Genomic DNA, 23,170 nt, shown 5'->3' with positions numbered 1-23,170 from the left:
GTATTCAAACTTCTGCTCCCACCTGTCACTCTGGGGGTGGGGGGTGGGGGGTGGGAGGGGGTCTTCGCAGCCTGGCTCCCTCCCCATCCCCTTTCACCTCACCTCCAGTTGGCTGGGACTCCAGGGGCAACAGACAGGCTGTGGCTCTATCAAAACTAGAGGCTTTATTGAGTTGGCCGGGCAGAACTGGGAGTCTGGAGGGGTCTTGGGACGAGGCTGGGTTCTCGGGGGCTCTCAGGGTGGAGTGGGGTCTCAGGTACCGGGGGTCTCGAGGGCGTCGGAGCTGGAGGGGGTCAGGGCCCAGGGCGCAGCTCCCCGTGCTTGACGCTCTTGTAGGGAGAAGCTCTGGGTACGGATGCGGCTCGTCACCTCCTGCGTGCGCAGAGTCAGGCCGAAAATATCCTCGTGGTAGCGCTGCTGGTCCTGAGGGAGAAGGAAGGGTCGGATGCCCGGGAGTGGGGGGTGGGTTGGGGTTCCCACCTCTGATAAGCTTCCCGACCCCCAATCCCCGCCACCCGGCTGCCCCGGTCATCCCACGCAGCTCCCCTCGGCCTCCTGGCCCAGTACCCGCAGCAGCCCGATGACGTCCCCGGCCTCCCCCATCTCCATGCCGCCCTCGGTCGCCAAGATGCGCTGGACCGTTTGCAAGACGCTGGTTGCCATGGTGACGTCGCCGCAGACGAACATGTGGCCGCCCTCGAGGCAGAGCACGCGGTAGACATCCGGGGCCAGCTCGGCCAGCAGCACGTCCTGCACATACCTCTGGGGTGGACACGGGGGGTCGGGGTCAGAGAAGGGAGGACATGGAGGGCGAGGCCGTGTCTGTGTGACGCCCCCCGCCCTGCCCCAAGCCCCCAGAGTCTCCCCACCTTGGGGCGGTCCGGCTCCCTGGAGAAGGCGGTGAGGACGCGGCCGAAGACTCCGCGCTGCTGGGCCTCCTGTACCTCCTCGCGGTACAGGTGGTCGAGCTGGGAGCAGCGGCAGCCAAACACCAGGGTCATGGGGGCGGGGTGCAGCCCTGCAAGTGGAGACCCCCAAACTCTGTGCTCAGCGGCCGCCCCAGTTGGACATCCCCCCGCCTCGGGGTGCTCCGCTCCCACCCCTGTCCCATTCCATTCTTTCACTCTATCGTATTTATCGAGCGCTTTCTGTGTGCAGAGCACTGTACTAAGCGCTTGGGAGAGGAGAGACTGTGAGCCCACTGTTGGGTAGGGACTGTCTCTATATGTTGCCAATTTGTACTTCCCAAGCGCTTAGTACAGTGCTCTGCACATAGTAAGCGCTCAATAAATACTATTGATGATGACAATATAATAAACAGACACATTCCCTGCCCACAACGAGCTTACAGTCTAGAGGGGGAGACAGGCATTAATATAAACTATAGATAGAATAATAATAATAATTCTGGTATTTGTTAAGTGCTTACTGTGTGCCAGGCACTGTAAGTGCTGAGGGGCTGGGATGGGAGGGATGGATTCATTCATTCATTCCATCGTATTTATTGAGCGCTTACTGTGTGCAGAGCACTGGACTAAGCGCTTGGGAAGTACAAGTTGGCAACATATAGAGATGGTCCTTACCCAACAGTGGGCTCACAGTCTAGAAGGGGGATACAGAGAACAAAACAAAACATATTAACAAAATAAAATAAATAGAATAAATATGTACAAGTAAAATAGAGTAATAAATACGTACAAACATATATACATATATACAGGTGCTGTGGGGAAGGGAAGGAGGAAAGGTGGGGGGATGGAGAGGGGGAGGAGGGGGAGAGGAAGGAGGGGGCTCAGCCGGATAAAGGGAGCAAGTCAGGGCAACGCTGAAGGGACTGGGAGAAGAGGAAAGGAGGGTTTAGTCAGGGAAGGCCTCTTGGAGGAGTTGGGCCTTCAATAAGACTTTGAAGTGGGGGAAGAGTCATTGTCTGTGGGATTTGAGGAGGGAGGGCGTTCCATGCCAGAGGCAGGACGTCGGCAAGGGGTCGGTGGTGAGATGGGCAAGACAGAGGTACAGTGAGGAGGTTGGCATTAGAGGAGCCAAATGTGTGGGCTGGGTTATAGTAGGAGAGTAGCGAGGGGAGGTAGGAGGAGGCAAGGGGATTGAGGGCGGATGGTGAGGAGTTTCTGTTTCCCCCTCCCATTGTGGCCTCCCATCCGGACCCGCGACCCTACCACACCTTTGCTCTCCAGGTCGTGCAGCCGCTCCTGCCAGAAGCCCCGGAAGGGAGCGATGCCAGTGCCGGGGCCCACCAGGATGCAGGGGACCTCGGGATTGGGCGGCAGCCGGAAGGACGGGGCCCTGAGGGTGGCACAGGAACACGTTTCTCCCGGCCCTCTGCCCCCTGCCCCCCGGGTTCCTCAGGTGCCCCCATGCCCCTAACGGTGCCGGCTCAGCCAGTGGCACAGCCTGGCAGCTGGCACCCCCTTTTGTCAGTGGTCTCGCAGAGCGGTGATGGAGGGAGGTCTTTAACTGCTGCTGATGCCTTTTCCCCCCCAGCATTTTCAGCTGGTCTGGGACAGGGGCAAATTGAGAGGAGGGTACTGCTGGGGTGGGGGGGATGTAGGAGTGGGCGAGGTTCTGGGGGCTTCCCCTTGCCTCTCCCTAAAATAATACTAATAATCATCATAATAACTGTGGTATCTTTTGTGCTAACTATAGAATAATAATAAATAATTGTGACATTTATTATGCACTTACTATAAAGCCAGGCACTGCTCTAAGCGCTGGGGTAGATACAAGGTATTGCATTGGACACAGTCCCTGTCCCATATAGGGCTCCCACTCTTAACCCCCATTTTAAAGATGAGGTAACCGAGGCACAGAGAAGGGAAATGAGTTGCCTAAGGTCACACAGCAGACAAGTGGAGGAGCAGGGATTAGAACCCAGGTCCTCCTGAGCTCTATCCATTAGGCCACGCTGCTTCCCATTAGGCTAAGCCCTGTACTAAGTACCGGGGCAGATAACAGATCATCAGGTCCTGCTTGGGGCTCTCAGTCTAAGTAGCAGGGAGAAGAGGTGTTGAATCCCCATTTTTCGTTGAGGAAACAGAGGCCCACAGAAGTGAAGTGACTTGCCCAACATCTAGACTGTGAGCCCGCTGTTGGGTAGGGACTGTCTCTATGTGTTGCCGACTTGTACTTCCCAAGGGCTTAGTACAGTGCTCTGCACACAGTAAGCGCTCAATAAATACGATCGATCATGCAGTAGTCAAGTGGCAGATTAGAACCTGGGCCCTCTGATTCCAAGGCCCCGGGATCTATCCATTAGGGCATGCTCCACTTGGGGTTGTGGAATGGGGTATGTGGGGGTGGCAGCCCCTCCTCCACCCCCGCACCCCTCGCTGCGCCCCTCCTCCTCACCCCCGTATGAAGCAGGGCACCGAGTCTCCGGCCTTCAGCTGGTTCAGCCATGTGGAGCAGACCCCATAGTGCAGGGGACCCAGCCCGTCTGGGGGAGACATGGGGGTCAGTCAGAGGGTCAGAAAGGGATGGAGGGAGGGTCCGCAGTCCTACTTCCTCCCCATCCTCCCACCTCCAAGCCCAGGGTGCCGGCGTGGCCAGCGTGGAGCCTCTCACCCTGCGTCCGGTAGGCCAGGACGGCCACGGTGAGGTGGATCTCCCCGGGGTAGGCGCTGGGGGCCGAGCTGACCGAGTAGTAGCGCGGCTGCAGCAGGGGTAACTGGGTGAGGAGCAGCGGGGCCGGCAGGGCGATGGACGGGAACTGCTCCAGCACCTCCAGAAGCGTCGGGCAGCGGAACCACTTCCACTCCTCGTAGTGCCGAGCGTCCTGGGAGGGGCACGGGGAGGGTCTGGGGTCATTCATTCAATCGTATTGATTAAGCGCTTACTGTGGGCAGAGCACTGGGCTAAGCGCTTGGGAAGTCCAAGTTGGCAACATAGAGAGACGGGCCCTACCCAACAACGGGCTCACAGTCTAGAAGGGGGAGACGGACAACAGAACAAAACACGGGGACAGGTGTCAAGTCGTCAGAACATCATCATCATCATCAATCGCATTTATTGAGCGCTTACTATGTGCAGAGCACTGTACTAAGCGCTTGGGAAGTACAAATTGGCAACATATAGAGACCGTCCCTACCCAACAGTGGGCTCACAGAACAAACAGAATTAAAGCTAGATGCACATCATTAACAAAATAAATAGAATAGTAAATATGTACAAGTAAAGTAAATAGAGTAATAAATCTGTACAAACATATATACAGGTGCTGTGGGGAGGAGAAGGAGGTAGGGCGGGGGGATGGGGAGGAGAGGAAAAAGGGGGCTCAGTCTGGGAAGGCCTCCTGGGGGAGGTGAGCGTGGCCACCCCCAACCCCGGGGGAACCTTCTAGACTGTGTCCATCCTGATACCCCAGTGCTTAGAACGGTGCTTGGCACATAGTAAGCGCTTAACAAGTCCCCAGAGGGACCTCCCAGTTTCAGAGGGCCTCGCAGCCTGGAGACCCCCAGCTCCAGAGGGACACAGGACTCAGGAACCCAGGACTCCAGAAGGGCTTCAGAGGGCAGTCCTTGCCCCTTTGGTTTTCAGATCAAACTGCTAAGCATTTAGATCATGAGGAAATTTACTTTCACCTTTCTGGATCCCATCCACCCCCACCCTTCTTTTTTTTTTTTTAATGGTTTCTGTTAAGCACTGACTATGTGGCAGGTACTGTACTAAGTACTGGGGTATAGACCAGAGACACCAGCTCATCAGGTTGGACACAGATCATTTAATTCTACTTCTTCTGATGATTTTAACACCTGTCTGCATGTTTTGTTTTGTTGTCTGTCTCCCCCTCCTAGACTGTGAGCCTGTTGTTGGGTAGGGACCATCTCTATATGTTGCCAGCTTGTACTTCCCAAGCGCTTAGTTCAGTGCTCTGCACACAGTAAGTGCTCAATAAATACGATCGAATGAATAATAATGATGACATTTATTAAGCGCTTACTAAGTGCAAAGCACTGTTCTAAGCACTGGGGAGGTTACAGGGTGATCAGGTTGTCCCACAGGGGGCTCACAGTCTTCATCCCCATTTTACAGATGAGGTAACTGAGGCTCAGAGAAGTTAAGTGACTTGCCCAAAGTCACACAGCTGACAATTGGCGGAGCCAGGATTTGAACCCATGACCTCTGACTCCAAAGCCCGTACTCTTTTCCACTGAATGACCCAAATAATAATAATGATGGCATTTATTAAGCGCTTACTATGTGCAAAGCACTGTTCTAAGCACTGGGGAGGCTACAAGGTGATCAGGTTGTCCCATGGGGGGCTCACAGTCTTAATCCCCATTTTACAGATGAGGTAATAGGCACAGAGAAGTTAAGTGACTTGCCCAAAGTCACACAGCTGGCAATTGGCGGAGTTGGGATTTGAACCCATGACCTCTGACTCCAAAGCCCGTGCTCTTTTCCACTGAATGACCCAAAGCCCGGAGACCCCAGCCCCGAATGCGTCCCCTGGCCCCGCTTGCCTGGCTGAGCGTCTCCAGCTCGTGCTGCTCGGCGGGGTCCTCGGCCAAGGTGCTGAGCAGACGCAGGAGCCGGGGCCCGGGTGGGGACGTGATGTCCAAGAAGTATGTCAGGGCCTGGCGCAGCGTGCAGGGCGGGAGTCGGGGGTCCCGCACCCAGCCCGCGGGAGGGTCACCTGCAGAGTGAAGGGGGGGGGACCTTGTGAGTCAGGTGGGGGGCAGTGCCACTGGGGGGGGCCCTCCCCAGCCAGGGGGCTTGGTATGGGTCACCCTAATAATAATAATACTAATGATGGCATTTATTAAGCGCTTACTATGTGCAAAGCACTGTTCTAAGCGCTGGGGAGGTTACAAGGTGATCAGGTTGCCCCACAGGGGGCTCACAGTCTTCATCCGCATTTTACAGATGAGGGAACTGAGGCCCAGAGAAGCGAAGTGACTTGCCCAAAGTCACAGAGCTGACAATTGGCAGAGCTGAGATTTGAACCCAAGACCTCTCACTCCAAAGCCCCTGCTCTTTCCACTGAGCCACGCTGCTAGAGCCCTAGGCGCTCTACTCTTGTCTCCCCCACAACCTCCACCCCCAGGATCTGCTGCTGCCGCCCTCGCAAAGCGTTGATGGCCGAGAGTGGGCAGCGGGGCTTTCCCTTCATACCCATAGGGTATGAAGCCCAGTCATAGCTCAGTCACTGGTCATTCGTCCCCACCCCCAGCTGCCCACAGCAGGACTCAGCGCCTGGGGTCTCCACGGTGGCCGTGGGTCAGGGGGAACGGCCACCGGGACCCTTATGCGGGAAGACAGACAATTATTCTCCCCCTCGTCAAATCCTTGCTGAAGGCACATCTCCTCCAAGAGGCCTTCCATTCATTCATTCAATCATATTTATTGAGCGCTTGCTGTGTGTAGAGCACCGTATTAAGTGCTTGGGAAAATACAAGCTTTCCTTTCCTCTTCTCCCGCTCCTTTCTGCATCCCCCTGACTTGCTCCCTTTAGGCATCCCCCCTCCCAGCCCCACAGCACTTAACGTCCGTATCTGTAATTTATTTATTTCTATTGAGGTCAGTCTCCCCCTCTAGACTGTAAGCTCACTGTGGGCAGGGACTGTGTCTGTTTATTTCTCTAGCCTTGTCTCCCAAGTGCTGTGCATGAGGTAAGCCCCCAGTAAATACGATTGAACGAATGAACGAATGCATGAAAGACCAGGGAAGAAGCAGCCAACCTAGGCTCAGGCCCAGTAACTGGTGGTGGTTACCCTTGCTGCCCTTCTCCAGTTGTTCCACGGCGATGGGCTCTGTGGAGGGGGGTGGGTCCTCCACGCGGCTCAGCAGAGCCTCCACGAGGCCGGGCCGGTTGGGAGGGCAGACCCCCAAGTGGTCCCCGGGCTGGTACTGGAGTCCCTCCTGATCCCCCGTGGCCAGCCGCACCAAGATCGTGGCCCGGCTAGGGGCGGGAGACGGGGGTCAAGGGCAAGATCCACACATTTCTGGCCTGAGGGGAGGAGGGGAAGGGGTACGGGGAGGGGGGAGTGGAGGAGGAGAGAGCAAGGGATGGGGAACAGAAGGGGGGGTGGGCGGGACCTTACGTGGACTTGCTGCTTTGCAGATTTTCCACGGAGAGGATGGTGGCCGGGACCACCTTGCGTCTGTGCACGTGGGCCAGCCCTGTGGGAGGCGGGGGGGGGTGGAGTAGGGGGTGCTCAGACTTAGCCCCGGGCCAATGGGACTGGTCCATGCTTCCCCCGACCAGGAAGGGCAGGGCACAGGGAGCACAGGGGAGCATACGAGGCTCAGTGCCAGGGGGTGAGGGAACCTGGTAGGAAGGGTGGGGGGGTGCAGGGCACCCGAGTGTGGCACGGGGCTTGGCAGGATACCTGGCAACAGCTGCAGCCCATCAGCCTGGGTGCTCAGACGGTATCTCTGCCGCTTCCAGCTTCGCTTGGGGCTGAAAATGTCGCGGGCGGCGGCCTCCGCGTCGTCCCCCACACAGAAGGTATCGCAGGCCGCCTGGGGAGAGGGGGCAGGGGTCAGCGGGCCCCGGGGCCCCTGTCTGTCCTCTAGTGTGGGGATGCTGGGGACCCCTCTCCCAGGCAAGGCTCTGGGGCAGTCGGGGTGGGATGAGAGGGGCTCAGGGACCCTAAGAAACTCTGGAGTGGTCACGGTTATTAATAATAATAACAATGATGGTGTTTGTTAAGCGCTTACTGTGTGTCAACCGCTGTCCTAAGCATTGAGGTAGATAATAATGATGATAATAATAATAATGATGGTATTTGTTAAGCATTTACTATGTGCCAGGCACTGTACTAGGCACTGGGGTGGATACAAGCAAATCGAGTTGGACACAGTCCTTGTCCCATGTGGGGCTCACAGTCTTAATCTCCATTTTACAGATGAGGAACTGAGGCCCTGAGAAATGAAGTGACTTGCTCAAGGTCACACAGTAGACAAGTGGCGAATCCGGGATTAGAACCCAGGTCCTTCTAACTCCTAGGCCCGGGCTGTAGCCACTAAACCAAGCTGGGGTGGGAGGGGAGGGTGGGAGGGGAGAGCTGGGGATTGGGGTGGAGAGGGAACCTGACTCCTCAGGGCTTAGAATGGCCAGTATGGGGAAGAGGCAAGGGGCAGCTGAGGTGGGACCAGGGGTTGAGGTTGAAAGGTCAAAGGTTGGGATAGATGGGTGGGGAAGGGGGCAACTCACCCTCTAGACTGTAAGCTCCCCCTCTAGACTGTAAGCTCATTGTGGACAGGGGATATGTCTACTAACTCTGCTATATTGTCCTCTCCCAAGCACTGAGTACAGTGCTCCGCCCATGGTTAAGTGCTCATTAATACGATTATTTTAATTGATTGATTGATCTCACCCGGAAGGCGGCTTGGGCCCAGCCCCTGAAGGCCTCCTCCTGGCCGCACAGCTCATCTCCCTGGCCCAGCTGCAGCAGCCGCTCGCCCCCCAGCTCCTCCAGCCGCGTGTCCACCGCCCGGGCGAAGGCACAGAAGTGGGGGTATGCTCGGGACCCCAACCCAAACACGCAGAACCTGGGAGTGTGCAGGAAATCAGAGAATTTGTCTGGATCCTCGGGGGGAGAGGGGAGATCACAGAGAAATGGCCTCACCCCCACCCCACTCCTCAGCCCACCAGATGCTTCCAGGCCGACCCCAATCGCCCCATCACCCCCTGGCCCCAGACCTGAGGGTCCCCAGGGCCCCTGCACTGTCCGTGTTGCTCGACTCCTTCCTCTTCCTCCTCCAGGAAGTGACGAGTGTGTCTGAGCAGGACACACTGTTGAAGCGAATCTTGTAACTCCTGGAAGACGAGGGGAAAGGGTCACAGGGTCACAGGGAATCCTGACTCCCAGAGACGCTACCCGACGGCCAGAGACACATCCCAAACCCCAGAGACTCAGCTTGACTCCCAGAGCTATCACCTGAATCCCAGAGACATAACCCGATGCCCAGAGAAACAACTTGGCTCTCAGAGACACAACCTGACTCCCAGAGATACAAACTGAATCGCAGAGACACAACCCAATGCCCAGAGAAACAACTCCTCTGCCGCTAACCTCCTCACTGGGCCTTGTTCTCGCCTGTCCCGCCGTCGACCTCCGGCCCACGTCCTTCCCCTAGTCTGGAATGCCCTCCCTCCACACATCCTCCAAGCTAGCTCTCTTCCTCCCTTCAAAGCCCTACTGCGAGCTCACCTCCTCCAGGAGGCCTTCCCAGACTGAGCCCCCTTTTTCCTCTCCCCCTCCCCCTCCCCACTGCCCTACCTCCTCCCCCTCCCCACAGCACTTGTATATATATTTGTACAGATTTATTACTCTATTTACTTTACTTCTACATATTTACTATTCTATTAATTTTGTTAACGACGTGCATCTAGCTTTACTTCTATTTGTTCTGACGACTTCGACACCTGTCTACATGTCTTGTTGTCTGTCTCCCCCTTCTAGATTGTGAGCCCGCTGTTGGGTAGGGACCGTCTCTCTATGTTACCTACTTGTACTTCCCAAGCGCTTCGTCCAGTGCTCTGCACACAGAAAGCGCTCAATAAATACGATTGAAGGAATGAATGAAAGAACTTGGCCCTCAGAGACACAACATTCCTCTATTTATTTATTTTGTTTGTGCATATTTATTCTATTTATTTTATTTTGTTAATACGTTTTGTTTTGTTCTCTGTCTCCCCCCTTCCAGACTGTGAGCCCACTGTTGGGTAGGGACCGTCTCTATATGTTGCCAACTTGGACTTCCCAAGCGCTTAGTACAGTGCCCTGCACACAGAAAGCCCTCAATAAATACGATTGAAGGAATGAATGAAAGAACTTGGCCCTCAGAGACACAACATTCCTCTATTTATTTATTTTGTTTGTGCGTATTTATTCTATTTATTTTATTTTGTTAATATGTTTTGTTCTCTGTCTCCCCCTTCTAGACTGCGAGCCCGCTGTTGGGTAGGGACCGTCTCTATATGTCGCCAACTTGGACTTCCCAAGCGCTTAGTCCAGTGCTCTGCACACAGTAAGCGCTCAATAAATACGATTAAAAAAAAAAACCCTTTCGGTCCTAAGGACCCTGGCCGGGTTTTCCCACGTTGCTAATAACAGGTCGACCACCAGGGGGCGAAGCGACAACGGGAGCGGTCGAAGACAAAAGGGGGCGGGGGGGGGTGGAAATCCTTCCAGGACCAGACCATGTTCTGGAGAGGCGGGGGGAGACTACCTCAGCTGGACCCTGGCTCTCTCTGGTTCCTCAGACAAACCCGCGGGGAGCAATACACAGATAAAATGCTGAACGAATGGAACCCCTCCCTCACCAGTTCAGGCTCTTCCAGCAGCCCCTTGGGACCGACCCTCCCCAAATTATCACAGCCCTCCCCCCCCTCAGTCTCACTTGTGCTGCTCCGGCCGGGGCGAGTTATTGTAAGGCCCGGACATCTCCATCAGGGCAGCGGCGAAGCTCTGTGGGGGGAACAAAGCACCCGGAGGAATCAGGGGGGGCGGAGAGACCCCTAACATAGTTATAGGAAGGCCACGCGTCCGGTAATTCCCTTACATCGAAATAATAATAGTAATTCTGGTATTTCTTAAGGGCTTACTATGTGCCAGGCACTATAATAATAATAATAATGGCATTTCTTAAGCGCTTACTATGTGCAAAGCACCGTCCTCAGCGCTGGGGAGGTTACAAGGTGATCAGGTTGTCCCACGGGGGGCTCACAGTCTTTATCCCTGTTTTACAGTTGAGGGAACCGAGGCACAGAGAATAATAATAATAATGTTGGTATTTGTTAAGCGCTTACTATGTGCAAAGCACTGTTCTAAGCGCTGGGGTAGATACAAGGTAATCAGGTTGTCCCACGAGGGGCTCACAGTCTTCATCTCCATTTTACAGATGAGGGAACTGAGGCCCAGAGAAGTGTAGTGACTTACCCAAAGTCACACAGCTGACAAGTGGCAGAGCTGGGATTTGAACCCACGACCTCTGACTCCACAGCCCGTGCTCTTTCCACTGAGCCACGCTGCTTCCCCAGAAGTGAAGTGACTTGCCCAAAGTCACACAGCTGACAACTGGCGGGGCTGGGATTTGAACCCATGACCTCTGACTCCAAAGCCCGTGCTCTTTCCACTGAGCCATGCTGCTTCTCTATACTATACTATACTGTACTAACCGCTGCGGTCGATACAAGCAAATCGAGTTGGACACAGTCCCTGTCCCACGTGGGGCTCGCAGTCTCCATCCCCATTTTACAGATGAGGTAGCTGAGGCACAGGAACGTGAAGTGACTTGCCCAAGGTCACACGGCAGACAAGTGGTGGAACAGGGATTAGAACCCATGACCTTCTGACTCCCAGGCCTTGCTCTATCTACTACGACAGGCTCCTTCTTGTACTTTTCCAAGTGCTGAGTAAAGTGCTTTACACACAGTAAGCACCCAATAGATACCATCAATTGATTGATGAGGGGAAGTGAAAGGCAGGGAAGGGCATGGGGGTGGGCCCTCCCCCTCTCCCTCGGGATGGCTAGATCTCCCCAAAGGTGCCCTCCACGTCCCCAAAGTTACCTACCTCTCCATTCTCCGGAGGATCTCCGTTTCCAAACGTACTCGTCACCACCACCACCAGGGTCTCGTGCTCCAGGGATACCACGTCAAACTCATCCATGCAAAGCACCTTTGTGGGGGGCGGGGAGGGGGCAGGGACCTCAGGGGGTTCAGGCTCCCCCTCCCCTGGGTGGGCAGATGCCCACCAAACCCGCTGGCCCCTCCGCTCCTCCATCCTCCCTGTTCCTGGCATACTCTGCAGGTCCCTCACATGATCCCTTCCCTCTCTCTCTCTCTCTCTCTCTCTCTCTCTCTCTCTCTCTCTCTCTCTCTCTCTAATGGTACTTGTTTAGCACTTATTTTTTTAAAAGGTATTTGTTAAGTGCTTACTATGTGCCAGGCACACTGTACTAAGCGCTGGGGTGGATACAAGCAAATCAAGTTGGACACAGTCCATGTCCCACATAGGGCTCATAGTCTTAACCCTCATTTTGTTCTATTTATTTTATTTTGTTAGTATGTTTGGTTTTGTTCTCTGTCTCCCCCTTTTAGACTGTGAGCCCACTGTTAGGTAGGGACTGTCTCTATATGTTGCCAACTTGTACTTCCCAAGTGTTTAGTACAGTGCTCTGCACGCAGTAAGCGCTCAATAAATACGATTGATGGATGGATTGATTGATTTTACAGATGAGGTAACTGAGGCCCAGAGAAGCGAAGTCAGGTGCCCAAGGTCGCACAGCAAACAAGTGGCAGAGCCTGCTCCTGCTCAGACCGTAGCTGGGATCTCTGGCTCCCTTTCCCACCCTGGTTCCTTCTCCCAGTGTCTCTAGGCCGTCCGGTCATCTCTCCACCCTCTACCTCCCCCACGCCCATGTCACCCACCCGCTTCACCCTCCTCCATACCCGGGGGTCGAAGGCTTTCCGGAACAGCCTCCCCAGCTGCTGGGCGTAGCTCTGGGCACGGCCGGTCTCCGAGCCGTAGAGGATTGTCGCCTTCACCCGCTTCGCCATCACTGTGCCCATCAGCGAGGCCGAGATCTTCACCGCACTGACAGCAACAGGGGTGGGGAGTGGGGTCACAGAGCCGTGGGACGGTGCAGGGGTCTCAGGGGTACGGGGTAACGGGGAGAGGGTGAGCAGCAGGTGGGTAGGCTCAAGGGGTGCAGAGTCGAAAGACTCGGTTGGTGAGAATACGAGAGGATAAGGGACCCTTGTCTTCTAGACCGTAAGCTCATTGTGGCTAGGGAACGTGTCTGTTATATTGTTATATTGTACTCTCCCAAGCGCTTTGTACAGTGCTCTGCACAAAGTAAGCGCTCAATCAATATGATTGACAGTCTCACTGACTGCCCCAGGGGAAAGATGGACAGAAGAGGGGTCAGACTCTAAGGAGAGGGGGCATGTCACACGTGGCGGGGATCAAAGAAGGGGGCACGTCCCATCTGGGGGTTCAAAGGTCACATACTTGGCTACTTCCTTAAACGTTTTCTTCCTTGTAATGCCGGCTCCTTTGCTCGCATTTCCTTTCCAGGGGTCTGGCTGCCCGAGGGGAGGGGTCCGGAGTCAGAGATAGGGAGAGGGAGAGAGGGAAGAGATTGAGGGTCAAGGGTGGGAGTCCCTCAGGGTAATAATAACAATAATTGTGGATTTGATAAGCACTTACTACATATCAAGCACTGTAGTAAGTGCTGGGGGGTAGATATACGATAATCAGGTACCTCATGAGACCCACCGTCTACATAGGATAGAGAAGCAGCATGGCCTAGTGGAGAGAGCATGGGCCTGGGAATCAGAAGGACCTGGGTTCGAATCCCAGATCTGCCAATTTCTTGCTGTGTTACCTTGGGCAAGTCACTTAACTTCTCTTTGCCTCAGTTCTCCTGTTCTCTCTCCTACGGAGAAGCAGCGTGGCTTAGTGGTAAGAGCCCGGGCTTGGGAGTCAGAGGCCATGGGTTCTAATCCCTGTTCCCTCACATGTCAGCTGTGTGACTTTGGGCAATTCACTTAACTTCTCTGTGCCTCAGTTCCTTCAACTGTAAAATGGGGATTAATACTGTGAGCCCCACGTGGGACAACCTGATGACCTTGTATCTACCCTAGTGCTTAGAACAGTGCTTGGCACATAGTAAGTGCTTAACAAATACAAACATTATTATTATTTTTACATAGACTGTGAGCCCCATGCGGGACAGGGACTGTGTCCGACCTAATTAACTTGCACCTACCCCAGGGCTTAGTGTTTGACACAAGGCCCACTGTTGGGAAGGGACCGTCTCTATATGTTGCCAACTTGTACGTCCCAAGAGCTTAGCACAGTGCTCTGCACAGTAAGCACTCAATAAATACGATTTTGAATGAATGAATGAACAAGTATCATTAAATAAAACATGTATTGAAACCCCATTTTGCAGATGAGGGAACTGAGGCACAGAGAAATGAAGTGACTTCCCCAAGATCCCACGGCAGACAAGGGGCAGAGCCGGGATTAAAATCCAGATCTTCTGAGTCCCAGGCCGGGCTCTTTCCACTAGGCCACCCTGCCTCTCAGGGCGACTGTCTTCCCCAGGTGGGGGCTTGTGTGTGTGAGCGTGGCTCACCTGGTAGCGGAAGGCCGGAGACAGGAGGTAGTTGACCATCTCCTGGTGGAAGACCGGTGTGAGGCTGCCAGAGAGCGGAGGCACGATCCAGGCCCAGTCAGCGGGGCAGCCTCCCCGTGCCCGCTGCTCGTTCTCCAGGTGCTTCATGAAGGAGGCCGTGGCCGCGTGGTGGTCCACGATGGTCACCTTGGCCAGCTGGGAGGCAGGGAGAAGGGTCAGGGCAGAGCCTGAGGAAGGGGATAAGCCCCGCTTGGCTGCAGATTCCGGTGAATGGATCTCCCAGATTCCAAGGAACAACGGCGCCAGGTCGGACCCCATACTGCATCTCCCAGGAGGCACTGTGGCCCCCCCCCCCACCAGTCTCCACTCCCAGATTTCAGTGGGGCCCACCTTCACAGGGGCAGCCCCCATCCCCCTCATCCTCCTCACCTGGTAGCTGTGGAGCACAGCCAGGTTGATCTCCACGGCCGCTCTGTCCTTCCACAGAGATGAGGTCGTCCTGGTGTCCAGGTCCATGCAGACGGCCACATCCTGGAGCAGACAAGGGGCGAGCGGATTGGGAAGGAGCGGGCAGGGGCTCCTAACCGACTCTACTCTGCCCTGAGCGAGCCCCGACTCTAAGGACGAAGCACAGATCTCCCCAGCCCTAGTGATGTCACGCTCGGGACTCCTGGGTCTGTCTGTATATGTTGCCAACTTGTACTTCCCAAGCGCTTAGTACAGTGCACTGCACACAGTAAGCGCTCAATAAATACGATTGATGATGATGATGAGGTGCGGGGAGGCTGGAGAGGAAGGCTGGAGGAAACACTGTCTGTGTTGGAGGGAGTTGGAAACTCTGATGGGATGTAGTACGGGGGCAGGAGCAGACAATAGTAGTAGCTGAGAAGGTGAGAGTCCACTGGCTGAACTGCTTGGGCCACGGGCCCACTTAATAATAATTACGATACTTGTTAAGCGCTTACTATGTGCCCAGCACTCTTCTAAGCGCTGGGATAGATACGAGTTAATCAGGCATCCCTGTCCCACATCAGGCTCACACTCTCAATCCCCATTTTTTACAGATGAGGTAACTGAGGCTCAGAAAAGTGAAGTGACTTGCCCAAGGTCACACAGCAGACACATGGCGGAGTCAGGATTAGAACCCGTAACCTTCTGATTCCCAGGCCCAGGCTCTATCCCCTGAGCCACACACTTGGCATGACCTTGCTTGGGCAAGATGCCCTTCCAGGAGCGGGGGCATCCAAAATGGTGGTGTCCGTGCTGGTTGGCTGGTGGAGTGGTGGGGGTCAGGGTGGGTGAGCAAATGGACCCCACTGCATTCTGGCAACTCTGGTGGAGCTCAACCTGGCTGTGCTCCACACCTACCAGGTGTGGAGGGCGTAGAGGAAGGGGACTCCCCAAGCGGAGGTGGGCCCCACCGAATTCTGGGGGTTGGGATTTGGGAACCTCTAGACTGTAAGCTTGCTGTGGACAGGGAATGTGTCCGCTGTATTGTTCTACTGTACTCTCCCACTCAGGCTCTGAGCAACTGTGGCTCAGAGTGGCTCAGTGGAAAGAGCCCGGGCTTTGGAATCAGAGGTCATGGGTTCAAATCCCAGCTCTGCCAATTGTCAGCTGTGTGACTTTGGGCAAGTCACTTAACTTCTCTGTGCCTCAGTTACCTCATCTGTAAAATGGGGATGAAGACTGTGAGCCCCCTGTGGGACAACCCGATCACCTTGTAACCTCTCCAGCGCTTAGAACAGTGCTTTGCACATAGTAAGCACTTAATAAATGTCATCGTTATTAACTGTGGCAGTAAGCACTTAATAAATGCCATCGTTATTAACTGTGGCTCCTAGTCCAAGCCATGGTCAAACGGTCACTTGTATTTCTTCAGCGCTTACTGTGTGCAGAGCACTGGACTGTAATATAATGTACGATATACAATATACTGTAATATATAACAATATAACAGACACATTCCCTGCCCACAGCAAGCTTACAGTCTAGAGGTCCCCAAACCACAAGCCCCAGTAGGCACCGAAGACCTTGAATTGCAGCTCACAGAATGCAGTGAGGTCCATTTTCTCACCCATCCTGACCCCTGCCACTCTATCAGCCAACCAGCACGGACAACGAATCGTCTTCTTGCCCCATCATGGGAAGGACTCTGAGTTCTAGGCTGTAAACTCGTGGAGAGGGGATGTGTCTGCCGACTGAGTTGTACTCTATTGTCCCAAGTGCTTAGTACAGTGTTCTGTACACAGTAAATGCTCAATAAATACCATTAATTGATTCAAGTCAGTCAGACAATCATATTTATTGACCGCTTATCATGGGCAGAACGCTTTCCTAAACACTTGAGAGAGTGCCCTATAACAGAATTGGTAGTCAGTCAGTCAGCCAGTCATATTTATTGAGCACTTACTGTGTGCAGAGCACTGTCATAAGCACTTGGGAGAGTAAAATGCAACAGTAAACAGAGGTATACCCTGCAAACAACGAGCTTACAGTTTAGAGGGGGAGACGGACATTAGTATAAATAAATAAATGACAGATGTGGACATAAGCACCGTGGGGCCGGGAGGGGGGGGATGAATAGAGGGAGTGAGCCAGGGCAACGCAGAAGGGAGTGGGAGAAAAGGACAGCTCTTCCCGTGGACATTGGCTCTCAAGCAAAGAAGCGGGTCAATCTAGAGACCCCGGCCCGCCCGCCCCACCGCCCCTCACCTCAAGGATGTTGTATCTGTGGGGGTCGCACAGGTTCCTCATGCCGATCTCGCTGCTCATGTACCAGCCGCTGAAGGGGGCGGCGGGGAACTCCAGCCCCCCGATCTCCAGCAGCATGTTGGCCACGGCCGGGAGGGCGTACCAGCGCAGGCCCAGGGCCTGGAACCACTCCATCCTAAGGGCGGCGGCCACCCGGGGATGCCGGGGATCCAGTCGGACACCTCTCCAGGACCATCAGGACCCCCCACCGCCGAGACCCCTCTTGCCTCCCTTCGTCTCCCAGTAATAATGACAATAATTGTGTTATTTGTAAAGTGCTATGTGCCAGGCACCTTACTAAGCGCTGGGGTGAATACAGGCAAATCGGGTTGGACCCAGTCCCTGTCCCATGCAGATGAGGGAACTGAGGCACAGAGAAGTGAAGTGACTTGTGCATAGTCACACAGCAGATCGATAGGGGAGCTGGAATTAGAACCCATGATCTTCGGACTTGCGGGACTGTGCTGTGCTACACTGCTTCCCTGCCTACCCCCCGCCCTGCCCCAACAGGGACTACCCCCGTATCCCGGCAGGGTCTCCCTCACTCACGTGGGGTGCTGCAGGGGCACTTCGAGCACCAGCTCAGGTGGGATGGGGAAGAGTTCGGGTGGGTCGTCTGGAGCCTGGAGCAGTAGGGGCAGCACATCAAAGCGCCCACCTCCTGGCGTCCAGCCATGCTGGACACAGAGCTGGGGTGTGGAGGAATGACCAGTAAGGCACTGGGGACTGGGGCCTCAGCTGCCTCTTTCTCCTTGATCAATCAATCAATCAATCGTATTTATTGAGCACTTACTGTGTGCAGAACACTGTACTAAGTGCTTGGGAAGTACAAGTTGGCAACATATAGAGACGGTCCCTACCCAACAGTGTGCTCACAGTCTAGAAGGGCTTGTGCCCCCCACCCTGCTCCAATTCCAGTACCGTCAATTTGGCGGAGGGGCTGGATCAAGGCCAGGTCACCTGCTGAGTGTCCGGGGACACAACAACCCTGGAGCCGCCCTTGGGGGCTTTCTCTGAGCCCGGGGTACTGGCAGTGGGCCCAGAGGCCCCTGTTTTTTTTATGGTATCTGTTAATCAATCAATCAATCATATTTATTGAGCACTTACTGTGTGCAGAGCACTGTACTAAGCTCTTGGGAAGTACAAGTTGGCAACATATACAGATGGTCCCTACCCAACAGTGGGCTCACAGTCTAGAAGTGGGCTCACAGTCTAGTAAGTGCTGGGCACTGTACTAAGAGCTGGGGGAGATACAAGATCATCAGGTTGGACAGAGTCCCTGTCCCACACGGGGCTCCCGCCTTAGCCCCCATTTTACAGATGAGGGAACCGAGGCATAGAGAAGTGAAGTGACTTGTCCAAGGTCACACAGCAGACAAGTGGTGGAGACAGAATTAGAACCCTGGTCCACTGACTCCCAGGCTTGTGCTCTTTCCACTAGGCCAAGCTGATTCCCACTTCAAGCTCCCCTCACTTCCACACAGCCCCGGAGAGGGGGACAGGGCAAAAGAACTGGGCAAGTAGGTGGGCGCGGGGACAGAATGGGGAAAGCGTTACCTTTTTCCCAGGGCCTGCCTGTCTGTCCCTGTCCCCCACACCCCTAACATTCCCTGCCAGCAGAGTCCCCGTCCCCTAGTTAACTAACCAATCAATCCACAGTATTTATTGAGTGTCTTCTGGGTGCAGAGCGCTTGGTAAGCACTTGAGAGAGTGCAATAGGGTTAGTAGACATGATCCCTGCCTTCCAGGAGCTTATACTCTAACAGGGAAGGCAGCCGCTGAAATAAATTACAGATGGGAGGAAATACTGAAGTGTAGCGATGCGTACCGAAGTGCTACAGTGGGAAGCGCTTAGGAGGTGGGCAAGGGCTGAAGTGGTGACTGGGAATGGATATAGGGTGGGGAAGCAGACTGTAAGCTCACTGCGGGCAGGGAACATGTATACCAACTCTGTTGTCCTTTCTCAAGTGCTTAATACGGTACTGTGCACACTGTAAGTGCTCAATAAATACCAAGGATCGACTGAAGGGAGAGATGAATCAGGGAAGGCCTCCTGGAGGAGATGGGCTTTCAGAAGGGCTTTAAAAAGAGGGAGAGTGGTGGTATGTGGGATCCAAAGCGGGAGGGAGTTCTGGGAATTAGTAAGAGGTCACCAGAGAGAGAGATGAGACCAAGGCCCAGTGAGTAAGTTGAGGGAGGAGTGGGAGCAGAGAGTGGAGAGGCGGGGTGGGGAAAACTTGTTGAGCTCTACCTCTGTGATTTCCACGTTGGCCGGGTCACCCTGCACAGAGCCGTCCTGCTGCCGGTAGCCCGCATAGCGTACCAGCTGGCTGTTCCAGATGCGAAAATCCCCACGGCCCGGAGCGCGCTGGGGGAACACTGTGATGGCAGACCTAGAGGGTGGGGTGTGTCAGCCACTCTACCCCTGACTCATCTCACCCTCCCTCAGCTGAACGTGCGGTCCTAGGCCTCCCGGAAGGGCAGTGGGCCAGGGCTGGTGGCAGGGTTCCCAAGGTGAAAAGAAGGAAGCGGCGAGTGGGCAGGGGGGACCAGGCAGCCGACAGATGCTCACCGTAAATTGCCCCGGTTAGTGGCGTATTTGATGTGGTTGCAGATGTAAGTGAACATCTCCTGGGCCGAGCGACAGTCCCGGGCATCAAACACCTTCGGAGAGGTGGGGAAGGAGTCGGGGGCCGGAAGAGAAGGGGTCATTCTCCTCTCCTCGGGAGACGTTCACCCCTTGTCCCTTTGCCGGCCCCTCAACCCTAGCCAGGGCCAGATTAACATCCCAGTGAGCCCGGGGTCAGAAATGGTCCACCTGGGCCAGATTACCGTCCCAGGAGGGCAGGGTTAGAAGTGGTCTCTCTGGGCCAGTTTAAAGTTTCAGTCGGTCCGGGTCAGAAGTTCATTCGTTCAATCATACTTATTGAGCGCTTACTGTGTGCAGAGCACCGTACTAAGCACTTGGAGAGTACAATTCGGCAACAAATAGAGACAATCCCTACCCAACAACGGGCTCACAATCTAGAAGAGGGGAGACAGACGACAAAACTAAGCAAAACAAGTAGACAGGCATCTATAGCATCAATGCAAATAGAAATATAGATATGGACACATCTTTAATAAAATAAATAGAAGCAGTCCCTTTGGACCAGTTTAACATACCAGTGGACCCGGGTGAGGAGTGCCCCCCGCCCCCCATGGCCAAATTTCACCCAATGGGGACACATCCTCCATGACTGCTGGGGCGATTTTTAGCTCAGCAGGGGCTCGGGCCATGGCTGTTGGGGTGACTGGGGGGTCTCCGAGGGTGTGGCCCTGAGGTAGCCATCCCTGTTGCCTGGAAACTGACCAGATGGCCATCTCCCATCCCCCACCGTGCCCCACCACCCTGTCTCCCATCTCTGGCACCTGCAGCTTTCCCCACTGGATCCTGCCCACACAGCGAGAGGCATTGCGCCAGGCCTGCTTGGCTCCAAACACGAGCTCGCTCTCCCGCAGCTGGTAAGTCCCCGTGGCCTCCACCTCGCTCTTCAGCTCCTGCAGGCGCTGCTCATGGGCCGGGGACCCGCTCCTGGGGTGGTAAGGAGGGCGACGGACTGGGCAAAGGGGGGCAGCAGCAGTGGGAGAGGGGGAGTGGTCCAGGGCTAACTAATGAGGCCCGATTTCTGAGCTGACTGCCTAGAAGTGCCTAGATGATGACCCACAAGGGAGTTCTGCCCACAGCATCTCCGCCCTGCCCCCCCCATCAGGGTCCCAGGGGTCTCAGGGAGGGGAGGGGATGCATAGAGAGAGTCTGAAGGGGCTGGAAGAGGAGTTGGATGAGGGGGGCCGCCTCACCTCTTAATGGAGCTGTAGTACTGGTTGATGAAATCTCGGGCCTGGGTCAGCAGCTGGGCAGGGGGCGGGGGTCCCACTGAGGGACGACTCTGGAATTGCCGTGGAAATACGACGGAGCCCAGGCAGCGGCGGGGGGTACAGGGCCCATCCTGGAGGGAGGGAGGGGCAGCCCATTGCTAGCACGAGATTGGGGGCTGAGGCAGAGGCCGAGATCGTGGGGAGGGAGGGAGGAGGGTTGGGGACCCAGGGGCTGATTAGCTCAGAGATTGGGGGGATTGGAGGGGGTGGTCAAATTTTGAGGTCATGGAGGGAGTCAGGATCGGGGTGTTGAATCGGGGGAGGGTCAGCGGGGGCGGTCAGGTAATAGGGAGAGAGGCAGGGCCCAGCTTGTCGGCTGAGAGGGAGGGGGGTTGATTTGGGGGGCTGGTTTGTGGGGAGAGATAGACTGGGTTGGAGGGCTGGGAGGGGGCACGGGGTGCTCACCATCTGGGCCTGGGCACTCAAGGTGTCATAGGTGATGCTCCCCACTTCCCAGTTCTTCACCCGCGAAAACCGAGGGGCTTCAGGGGGCCGGGTCAACGGGGGGCTGGTAGGGGACAACAGGCTGGGTCAGGCTGGTCCATCCTCAAGACCCCTCTCCCTCCTCAAGGCCCCACCCACTTCTTGCTAGGGGGCCAGTGAGCCTCCCCCTTCCACCCTGAAGATTCAGCCCACCACCCCACAACTGTGTACCCCCCTTCAGGGACTCAGAGCCCGGGCGAGGGCCCTGGGGGAGGGGGTGCAGAGGGGAAGGGCCTCGAGGGGAAACAATCCACCAGTGGCATTTATCGAGCGCTTACTGTGTGCAGAGCACAGTACTAAGCGCTCGGGAGAGGATGATACAACGCAAGGAGCTTACAGTCTAGAGGGGGGATGGACATAAAAATAGATGACGGATATGAACAGAAGTGCTGCGGGGCTGAGGGTGGGGTGAATATCAAATGATTTAAAGGGTCCTGGGTGTAGGCAAAGCAGAGGGGAGAGGGAGTAGGAGAAATAAAAGCTTAGCTGGGGAAGACCTCTTGGAGGAGCTGGGATTTTATCCCTGTTCTGGTGGGGGAGGGGGCCCGGCCCCCGATTCCTCTGTCCAGATTTCCCCCGGCCCTGGCTCCTGTGGGTACCCCTCCCCAGAGCTGGCCACCACAGGCGGAGATCGTGTGAAGGGAAACAGCCGTGTTATCATTTCCTCCCAGGGCCTTCAGGCTCCTCGGTGTGGGGAGGAAGGGAGGGGGCCCAGGCCCCTAGCTCTCTGTGACCTCGGCTCCCCTGGCCCCCCATTCCCCCCGCCCCCCTCCCCAGCACCCTGTCCCCACTCTCCGCTTCCGATTCCTTCTGGTCCCCAGAAACCCCTAGACTCCAGTTGCTTCTGCTGGGCTCCTCCGGCCCTGCAGCTGTTCTGTCTCCCAGAGTTTGGGGCAGGCCTGAGGATGAGGTTCAGACTGGGTCTCCTGGGGTCAAAGATCTCTGCCGGACACTGGAGGGGAGGCTACAGGGACCAGGGGGCAAGAGTCTTCTAAAGGTGGTGGGGGACAAATTGGTCGGATAGCCTGGCTGAGAGGGCTACTGCCCTCTCCCACCCTCTGTCCTCTGGATTCTCCTGCCTTTTCTCCTTCCCTCCCCTTCCTCTCCCCCCTCCCTCCCTAGAGTCTCGTGAACCCCCACATTGCAGTTCCTTAGTCCCATTTCCCCCACAGATGGCTGCTCCCAAGTCTTTTCTCTTCCCACCTGCCACCGAGGCCCCGGCTCCTAGACTCCCGTGACCCTGTCCTTCAGGCCGTGACCTCCCCGGGCCCTCCTGCTCCCCTCCCTCCCATCATCCCCTCACCCGCCATCTCCTCCACCTGCTGCTCTCGAAGCCCCAGCCTGGTGGTTCATGACTGTCCCTCAACCCACCTCCTGCTGGTCCAGGCCTCCTCCATCCCTGATAGCCTGATCCCTTCCCCACTTACCTGCCATCAGGCCCAGGTAGTGGTCCCGGCCCCAGTCCCGGCCCAGGAGCAGACCCCCCGTGCTCAGATCCTGGAGTCCCCGCTTGCTTGCTACAAAGCCCCAGCCCCAGGCCACAAGGCGGACCAGACTCCTGGCCCACGCTCTTCAGGTTGCCCATGGCCACTGCGTGGCGGCGGGGCTGGGTTGAGTGGAGACTTTTCTGCTCTGTGCCTGAGACCCGGCCTTTTCCTTAGGAAATGGGGGGAGGGCGCGGGGGGCACTCAGCTCAGGGCCCCCGCCCCACCCCTGCCTCACACACACAATGAGGCAGGAACAGGCTTGGCGGCGTGAAAGGCCACAGAACTGCACTCTCTAGGGGGTGGAGTCCCGGATGCCTGGGTTCCTCCTGCTTGGTGGGAAACCCAGGTATTCTCGGCCTGGTGAGGGGCCGGAGGGAGGGCTAGGGGGGCTGGTCAGGATCGAGGGGTCCAAAGAG

General features: G+C 55.7%; 1 protein-coding gene across 1 annotated transcript; it reads right to left on the bottom strand.

Annotated features, from left to right (window-relative positions):
* Window positions 1–145: 145 nt before the first annotated feature.
* On the bottom strand, window positions 146–22,856 carry NOS3 (nitric oxide synthase 3). The gene is made up of 26 exons (XM_038755614.1): window positions 22,695–22,856; window positions 21,190–21,292; window positions 20,707–20,855; window positions 20,278–20,440; window positions 19,439–19,530; window positions 19,118–19,259; window positions 17,416–17,555; window positions 16,828–17,002; window positions 14,542–14,643; window positions 14,113–14,307; window positions 12,981–13,054; window positions 12,419–12,563; window positions 11,541–11,645; window positions 10,366–10,433; window positions 8,663–8,779; window positions 8,337–8,511; window positions 7,347–7,479; window positions 7,059–7,137; window positions 6,729–6,916; window positions 5,478–5,650; window positions 3,580–3,790; window positions 3,364–3,451; window positions 2,180–2,301; window positions 870–1,018; window positions 568–762; window positions 146–423 (listed from the first exon to the last, which is right to left on the bottom strand). The coding sequence occupies exons 1-26, from the start codon at window positions 22,850–22,852 to the stop codon at window positions 253–255; spliced, it is 3,612 nt and encodes a 1,203-aa protein (XP_038611542.1). The 5' UTR covers window positions 22,853–22,856; the 3' UTR covers window positions 146–252.
* Window positions 22,857–23,170: the final 314 nt, after the last annotated feature.

Source organism: Tachyglossus aculeatus, chromosome 13 (assembly GCF_015852505.1).
Source record: "Tachyglossus aculeatus isolate mTacAcu1 chromosome 13, mTacAcu1.pri, whole genome shotgun sequence".
NCBI lineage: Eukaryota > Metazoa > Chordata > Mammalia > Monotremata > Tachyglossidae > Tachyglossus > Tachyglossus aculeatus.
Note: the sequence above shows the minus strand (reverse complement) of the source record. Positions and strands in the feature narration are given on the sequence as shown.

What these genes read in the sequence shown, in the direction of transcription:
- NOS3 (XM_038755614.1), bottom strand. Translation starts at nt 22,852, where the DNA reads ATGGGCAACCTGAAGAGCGTGGGCCAGGAGTCTGGTCCGCCTTGTGGC. An exon ending in CTACCTGGGCCTGATGGCAG is followed by an intron (nt 21,293 to 22,694) that starts GTAAGTGGGGAA and finishes GTCCCCTACCAG; the next exon opens with CCCCCCGTTGACCCGGCCCC. An exon ending in CTCCGGCCTTCCGCTACCAG is followed by an intron (nt 13,055 to 14,112) that starts GTGAGCCACGCT and finishes CCCCTCGGGCAG; the next exon opens with CCAGACCCCTGGAAAGGAAA.